The 8,688-nt window shown below is 51.0% G+C and overlaps 1 protein-coding gene across 5 annotated transcripts in view; it reads right to left on the bottom strand.

The window, feature by feature from the left end:
- Window positions 1-846: 846 nt before the first annotated feature.
- The window catches only part of FAHD2A (fumarylacetoacetate hydrolase domain containing 2A), a 134,401-nt gene continuing 126,559 nt past the window's right edge, over window positions 847-8,688 (bottom strand). For all 5 annotated transcript variants that reach the window (XM_029604444.1, XM_029604443.1, XM_029604440.1 and 2 more), the window contains one exon: window positions 847-1,365. In XM_029604444.1, the coding sequence (XP_029460304.1) occupies window positions 1,362-1,365 (4 nt within the window). In that variant the 3' untranslated portion in view covers window positions 847-1,361. The remainder of the gene's footprint in view (window positions 1,366-8,688) is intronic.

Here is an 8,688-nt window from a genome sequence, read left to right as displayed (position 1 = left end):
CTCTGGGGATAGGGAAATACCTACAGTACCTGAATGTAAACTGATGTGATATCTCAGATCAATTGTCGGTATATAAAAATAAATAAATAAAATCTCCCATAGCCAGATGGATTAAGGAAGTTATTGGCACAGCATATATTGGCTAGGGACTATCAGTTCCACAAGGGTTGACAGCATATTCAATGAGAGCATAAGCTGCTTGCTGGGCTAAATCTAGGGTGGTCTCCCTAGAGGATATTTGCAAGATGTCAACTTGATTGTCTTTCCAATCCTTTGCTGAGCATTGCTGCTTGGATGTTCAGGTTCGGAATGATGCTCCCTTCAGGGCAGGGGTTGAGAAGCCTGGACCTCCTCCCACTCAATATAGGGGAAGCTTGGGTACATACCATTCATCAGGACTGGTATGACAAGATGATAAAAGAGGAAAATTTTAATCTTATCTAGGCTGGAAAAAGTATAGAAATTATAGTGGTTTATTTGTTGGGAGAACCGAAAGGAGCAGGCCCTATTAGTTTCTTCTCTTCTTCAAGTCTTTTCTTCCCAAAGGAGAGAAAGATAACAAAGAAGGCCTTGGATTAGCTGTTATTTCCAAAAAGTTAATTACAAAAGTTATTGCTTATTTGCTGTTTTAAAAATTGTTCAGGTGATTAGCTTTGACAAAGGTGTACTGACCAGGTTTAACTACTGCTCCAGCTCATCTCCTGTGAGCAAAGTCACACTAAACTTGCAGTTCTCCATCTGCACCTGCTGGCAAAGAGGCATAGTCTACTTGTCTAGACTGATTTGGCAGGATTCAAGGAAAGGAAATTATCAGGTAAGATTAAATTTCTTCTTTAACCACATAAATGTTTTGAATATTGACTTTTTATTTAATTCCAGATGCCTGGAGTGCTTGCTGTGCTAGGCAGTGGACAGGAGTGATTTTGGCAGTAAGAAGGCAAAACTTTTTTGTGCATTCATTTCACTGTTAATCATCTAACCAAAAGCTCAAGGTGTTGTACATGTTAATTAATAAAAATCAATTTTGTGCCGGTTAGTGAATTGTGGAGTACATAATCAGTCTTGACTTAAGCAGATTATTTAAGTAGAATGTTTTAAGAAGACCAGAAATGATTAGCCAGTAAAATGGCTCAGCTGTGCCTCTGTGAGATGGCGACTGAGCTCAGCACAGTGACATCATAGTGATGTAATTTAATTTAGCACATAGCAGATAAAGTAAAACTACAAGAGATATGGGGAGAAGGGAGATGAACTGAGCATTTGCTTTTATGTCATTTTTGGTTCTTCATTTCATAATCATCCTGTTGCCACCCTGTTGGTGATGGTTCCCAGTTCATCGATCTCACACTGCACCACATCTCCTACCTGCAAGAGAGAAGATGTGTCAAATTAGCTCACCTGTGGCAAGATAATGACTTAGTCACACATAACAGCTCAGCCTCATAATGGGCAATGAAAACATATCCATGTAGGACAAGGGTTGGTAATGATTCTACATTCCAGTGAGAATGCTTGGTCTGTAAAAGGGGTAAAAATGGAAATATTTTCCTCCAGGATAGATTGATTCACCCTCCCTATACCATAGAAAGGGAAAGTGCTAATTTTATCTGACCTTGCTAGGTTAAGAATCTGGGAGGAAGACAGGATTTGCCCAGGTTAAGCCTAATAGTGCAGAGGTAGCCAGAGAGTCACAAACAGGTCAGGTTTTCATGAAACAGTTGTATACACTGCCTCTATTATATGCAAATCAATCATGCATATTCATTTGGATATCCTGTTTGTGGCTCTCTAGGACCTGATTTAACCACCCTGTAATAGTGTTATCTATAGGAGAATTCACATAGGAATCCAGTCTTGAAATTTTATTTTGAATTTTGGTCTTTGGATCTCTTTGTTTTTAAGTCTTTGTGTGACGTTTTTGGTTTAACTGCAATAATATGATCTATGGGAAGTTTTTTAGTACGCCACCAAGAGGAAGATTCTTGGATTGACGGAATATAAATTTTCACTAAATAAACTTTGTGTCAGATCACTCTGAGCTGCCAAGTGTAGAGGAAGAGGCTTGGGCACTACTGTACTATCAAATTAAATTCTCCTGCAGCTGAATCTGTTCTTAGCAAGAAATGTTAAGATTACTTACCTGATAATCTCCTTTTCCTTAGTGTAGACAGATGGACTCAGAACAAATGGGTATAGTATGCTCGTGCTAGCAGTTGGAGACGGATCTGACGTCAGCACGGGTATATATACCCCCACAGGAAGCGTAGCAACTTAGTAATCTTCCTTGCAAAAGCTGTTATGGATGTGTGTACTGATGCTCAGTGAAAAGTGAAACAGGATTCCCCTGACCGATTGATAGTAGCTGGAGACCGCCAGCATTCCTAACTGGAAGGCGTCGACACCTGGCAAAGGGGACGCTCTTATGGAAACAGATGACATGGCTTACCTTGAATCGGTGAAACCCATGTACACAGGCAGCTGGGCGGGATGCTGAGTCCATCTGTCTACACTAAGGAAAAGGAGATTATCAGGTAAGTAATCTCAACATTTCCTGTCGTGTAGCCAGATGGACTCAGAACAAATGGGATGTACAAAAGCTTTACTCCCAGCCTGGGCGGGAGGCTGCCTGAGGACCATGTAGGACCGCCCTCGCAAATGCTGTATCCTCCCTGGCCTGGACATCCAGACGGTAGAACCTGGAGAAGGTATGGAGGGAGGACCACGTCGCCGCTTTACAGATTTCTGCAGGCGACAGCATCCTGGATTCTGCCCAAGATGCCGCTTGTGCTCTGGTAGAATGAGCCTTGACCTGTAGAGGCGGAGACTTCCCAGCCTCCACGTAAGCTGCTCTGATAACTTCTTTAATCCAGCGGGCGATGGTGGGCCGAGAGGCCGCTTCCCCTTGTCTTTTCCCGCTGTGCAGGACGAACAGATGGTCCGTCTTTTGTACTTCTTGTGTCATTTCCAGATATCTGGGCAGCATTCTGCCTATGTTGAGATGGCATAGCAAACGCCCTTCTTCAGATTTCTTCAAACCCGCCGTGGTAGGCAAGGATATAGTTTGGTTAAGGTGAAATTGTGAGACCACTTTAGGTAGAAAGGAGGGAACCGTGCGAAGATGGATAGCCTCTGGAGTGATTCTGAGAAAGGGATCACGGCAGGACAGCGCTTGTAGCTCTGAGATGCGGCGTGCTGAACACACCGCCAATAAGAACACCATCTTCAAGGTTAGAGAACGGAGAGACAGGCCCCGAAGGGGTCTGAAGGTGGATCCCGCGAGGAAATCCAAAACAAGGTTGAGGTTCCACAAAGGCACTGGCCACGTCAGTGGCGGATGAATGTGCTTAACTCCTTTCAGGAAGCGAGACACATCTGGATGCGTGGCAATAGTCTTGCCATCCCTCCTGGGACCATAGCAAGACAGTGCAGCCACCTGAACTTTGATGGAGCTGAGGGAGAGACCCTTCTGAAGCCCATCCTGCAGGAAATCCAGAACAATAGGGATTGTGGTCGCATATGTGGATTGGTGCCATGAGTGTCGCACCATGCTTCAAATATTCTCCAGATCCTTACGTAGGTTAGGGAAGTGGAAAACTTGCGGGCTCGGAGGAGTGTATCTATTACCGGCCCCGAGTATCCTCTTTTCTTCAGTCTAGCCCTCTCAATGGCCAGACCGTAAGAGAGAATTGAGCTGGATCCTCGTGGAGGATGGGACCTTGCCGCAGCAGGTCCCTGTGTGGAGGCAGGGGTAGTGGATTCCCTGCCAGTAGTCTTCTCATGTCTGCGTACCAGGGTCTTCTTGGCCAGTCCAGGGCCACTAGAAGAACTAGGCCTCTGTGCCGCTGAATCTTGTGTATAATGGCGCCCAGCAGGGGCCATGGAGGAAAGGCGTATAGCAGGATCCCCTGAAGCCATAGCTGGACCAGGGCATCGATCCCCTGGGATAGAGGATCCCGCCTGCGGCTGAAATATCTGGGTACTTGAGCGTTGGACCTGTCCGCTAGTAGGTCCATGCCCGGCGTCCCCCACTGATCCACAATCCTCTGGAAAGCTGTGGGCGACAGCTGCCATTCCCCCGGGTTTAGTCTTTCTCTGCTGAGGAAGTCTGCCGTGGTGTTGTCCTTCCCGGCGATGTGGACGGCGGAGATGTCCTGTAGATTTGCTTCAGCCCAAGACATCAGGGGGGCTATTTCTAGGGATACCTGTCGGCTTCTGGTTCCGCCCTGTCGGTTGATGTATGCCACTGTGGTGGCGTTGTTCGACATCACTCTGACCGCTCAGTTTCGGAGTCTGTGGGCAAATCGCAGGCATGCTATCCTGACTGCCCATGCCTCTAGTCGGTTGATGTTCCACCCCGACTCTTCTCTGTTCCACCGCCCTTGGGTGGTGAGTTCTTCGCAGTGTGCTCCCCATCCGTTCAGGCTGGCATCTGTAGTGAGCAGGGTCCAGATTGGGGAGGACATTCTTGACCCCCGGCTCATGTGGCCGGGCTGCAACCACCACCGTATCTGATTCCGCACTCTGGCTGGTAGAGGTAGGTGTACGGTGTAGTTCTGTGATCGTGGGCTCCACCGAGATAGGAGGGCGCGATGTAATGGCCTCATATGAGCCCGCGCCCATGGTATCACCTCCAGAGTGGATGCCATAAGGCCGAGGACCTGTAGGTAATCCCAAGCTGTGGGCCGGGTGGCACTCAGCAGGGCCTGCAGACGATTCCGGAGCTTTGCTCTCCTCTTGGCAGTCAGACTGACCTGGTCTTCCTGGGTGTCGAATCGGACTCCTAGTTAATCCAGCGACTGAGAAGGCTGTAGAGAACTCTTGTTCAAGTTTACCACCCATCCTAGGCTTTCCAGAAGAGCTATAACTCTGTTGGTTGCCTGGTGGCTCTCCTCCGGTGTCTTCGCCCTGATCAGCCAATCGTCCAGGTAGGGATGGACGAGGATTCCTTCCTTCCTGAGGGACGCCGCCACTACTGCTATGAGCTTGGTAAAGATCCGCGGTGCGGTGGCTAACCCAAAGGGTAAAGCTCGGAACTGGAAGTGTTGGTTCAGGACTTTAAAGCGTAAATAGCGCTGGTGATCCCGATGGATTGGGATATGCAAGTAGGCTTCCGACAGATCTAGGGATGTGAGAAACTCCCCTGGCTGTACTGCATTTTTGACAGACCGCAGAGTTTCCATGCGAAAGCTGGGGACCCGTAGGTGTCGGTTGACTGACTTGAGGTCCAGGACGGGCCTGAAAGTGCCCTCCTTCTTGGGTACTATGAAATAAATGGAATAATGCCCAGAATGTATCTCCCTTGCAGGCACTGGGATTATGGCTTTTAGGGACAGGAGCCTCCGCAAGGTAACTTCTAGTGCCGCCCTCTTGAGGGGTGAACAAGGAGATTCCACAAGCCTGTCCGGCGGGAGCCAAAGAAAGTCCAGGTAATACACTGCTCGGATGATGGCGAGGACTCACTGGTCCGAGGTAATTTCGACCCACCTGCGGTAGAAGAGGGTTAGCCTGCTCCCTATGGCTGCTATCCCCGGATGGGTCGGCTGATCGTCATTGTGGGGTGCGGCCGGGACTAGAACCCGAGCTGGTTCTCCTCTTGTTGTGCTTAGTCTGAAAGGACTGGCTCCTGGCCTGAGAACGAGGTGCTTGGTAGCGAGCCCTGTAAGGGTTGAAGCGCTGAGAGTTTCTACCTCTGGATGGCCTAGGAAAGGGGCGCTGGCTCCTCCTTGACCTGTCTTCTGGTAGACGGGGTAATGGAGAGGCGCCCCATTTATTGGCCAGTTTCTCGAGGTCGCTGCCGAACAGGAGGGATCCCTTAAAGGGCATTCTCGTGAGACGTGTCTTGGAGGAGTCGTCGGCCGACCAACTACGCAGCCAGAGCTGTCTCCTGGCTGCCACTGAGGATGACACCCCCTTGGCTGCCGTACGGACTAGGTCGGAGGCTGCGTCAGTGAGGAACGAGAGAGCTGATTCCATCTCTTCTCCCAGGGTGTTGTTCCTAGCCTGTGATAAACAGGAACGCGTCACCACTGTGCAGCAGGTCGCAATTCGTAGGGACATGGCTGCCACCTCAAAGGCTTGTTTCAGAATGGCGTCCATGCGCCGGTCATGTGTATCCTTGAGGGCCGCCCCCCCCTCCACCGGAATGGTGGTGCGCTTCACAATTGCGCTAACTATGGCGTCTACCTTGGGGCATGCCAGCAGTTCCTTGGTTGCCGGGTCTAAGGGGTACATGCCAGACAAGGCCCGACCCCCTTTGAATGAGGCCTCCGGCACATTCCATTCCAAATCGATTAGCTGCTGTGCTGCTTGTAGGAGGGGAAAATGGTGAGCCGTTTGGCACAGGCCCTCTAACAGGGGATTCATTCTAGGTTCCCCTGGGGTGTCATGGCCCGGGACATCCAGTTCAGACAGGCATTGAGAGACCAGGCCTGGGAGATCCCCTTTCAGAAAGAAGCGCCTCATGGTCCGATATGGTTCAATCCCCGAGGGCAGTTCTCCCTTCTCGGGGAGTTTGTCGTCTTCCTCAGAACAATCTGAATCCCCATAAGTGGGGCTTCCAGGTGACGAGTGGCCGTGCCTAGGCCTTGAGGGTCCAGGGGCCGGGTCATCCGGTACGTATGGACCCGTTCGGGGAGCAGACTGCATTGAGACAAAGGCATGAATCCCCTTGAACAATTCCACCCAGGAGAGCGAAGCAGGATCTGGCCTTAGGGGCACCAGGTCTCTCGGGTTCCCTGGCTGCTCACGGTGGCCTGCTAGGTCCGGGGTGTTCCTTGAGGAACTGGCAAGTACGCTGGGCTGCGACTGGTCCTGGCCTGGAACTCCCAGGGCCTCTTCACATTGGGCACATAGGGAGTCTGCTTCCTCGCTCTGTGTAGCTCTGAGGTTGCATGCTGAGCAGAGGCTTAGAGCTCTTGTGCCTGAGTCTGGAGGTGCCGGCTCTGCTGACGCTTGGGCTCTCTTACGCTCCATCTCGTCTGTTATCTCCCCCCAGCTGGTGTCTGCGCTTTGTAATATGCGCGAAAGATGTGCGCCTACCAATATGCGCTTATCCACGTGCGCGTATCAACGTGCGCCTATGAACGGGCGCCTATCAGCATGCGCTTAGCAATGGACGCCTATCAACGTGCGCTTAGCAACGGGCGTGCGCTGTTCAACAAGAATCTAGGTGACTTCAATGCTTGCCTCTATCGAATATGCGCCCATGTATTTTCGGGCGCCTAACATATACGCCCTTCGCCTGTGTGCTCAGTCTGGCCTGAGCGCTAGAGCGCGGCGACGAACCAGGGCAAAAGGCGACGGCGAGCAGGCAGGCAAAATGGCGACCTCCTTGGCGGGTTGCCACGTAGGCAGACTCCGCTAATTCTTGCTTCCTCGGAGACCAACAAGTAAAGATGTACGCCTTATCTTGTCTTCGGCACTTCCCGGCTGCGACCAGGGCAGTCTCCGGCTGCGGGGGGAGAGAGTGATTACCGTCACCGCCGCGCTCGAGGAAGTGCAGCCGCTGCCTCTAGGCCGCGCCCGAACTAGTCGTCTCGCTCGGGGGGCCAAGTCTGCGCCGGGACCGAGGCTGCCTCTAAGCCGTGCCCGAGCCCTTCTCACTCGGGGGCTAGGTCCCTGCTGCGAGCTGGCCATCGGACCGAGGCTCTTACCTCTGAGGGACCACAGAAATCGCCTCGGGAAACTCAACTGGGGAGGGACCAAATGGTATCACCGCAGGAGTGCGGGGCTCGTCTTCAGATAGGTTTCTTCTATGAATTTAGTCGTTAGAATTTGGAAAAACGCTCAGCGAGCGTGAGGTAGCTCCAAACTGCTTTGGAGACGGAAATTACGGAATTGCTGCACTTCCTGCGGGGAAGTGCTGACGTCAGATCCGTCTCCAACTGCTAGCACGAGCACACTATACCCACTTGTTTTGAGTCCATCTGCTACACGCTAGGAAAAGAGAGATTATCATCCCTTTTATTCTGCTAGTTATATCTCTCCCTATGCATCCCAGTATGACTGTCTCTGGCCACCACCTTATCATACTGTTTTATTATCTTGAGATCATCAGACACTACCACTCTGTTATGATTCTGGCTGCTGTGCAGCCTCCTTACTATTAGAGGTCCTCCACGAGCACTCTTCCCTGGCTGGTCCAACCTTCCTTGCCTGCCTGCCTGCCCTACGCCCAGACTCCAATATTTAACGCTGCCTAGCACATGCCTTGATGCTTTCGCATCGAGTTCCTTTGGGGTCCCTGCTCTAGCCACCCTTGTACTTGCCTTGATCGATGGCAAGAGGGGAACCTTCTGGTTCCCCTCTTGCTTTGTCCATGGTCTACAACCCTTCTGGTTCCCTTCTTGCCTTGCTGTGCAGCCTACTGCCCTACTGGTTCCCTCCTTGCCCAGCGGCCTATCCTAGCCTTCTAGTCCTCTTGCCTATGCTGAGCCTTCCTGGTCTCCCCCTTGAGGCTAGGCCTTCTTGCTCTGCTTTCATGCCCCTGACTTTTCCTCGGGGCTTCTCTTGCCTCGCTGCCTTCAGGCACTCTGTGTTTTATGTTCAGTATACTCCTTGTACTGGTTTGTCCTGTCCTGTCTTGGCTTAGTCTGTCTTATTAGTCCTGGTTCCCTTCCTCCAGTGCCATGCTTACCTGCATTCTGTTGCTATTTTTTGGTTACAACCATACCTGCACCCAGTTCCAGT

Source organism: Rhinatrema bivittatum, chromosome 5, assembly GCF_901001135.1.
Source record: "Rhinatrema bivittatum chromosome 5, aRhiBiv1.1, whole genome shotgun sequence".
NCBI lineage: Eukaryota > Metazoa > Chordata > Amphibia > Gymnophiona > Rhinatrematidae > Rhinatrema > Rhinatrema bivittatum.
This window is presented reverse-complemented; position numbering and strand designations above follow the sequence as displayed.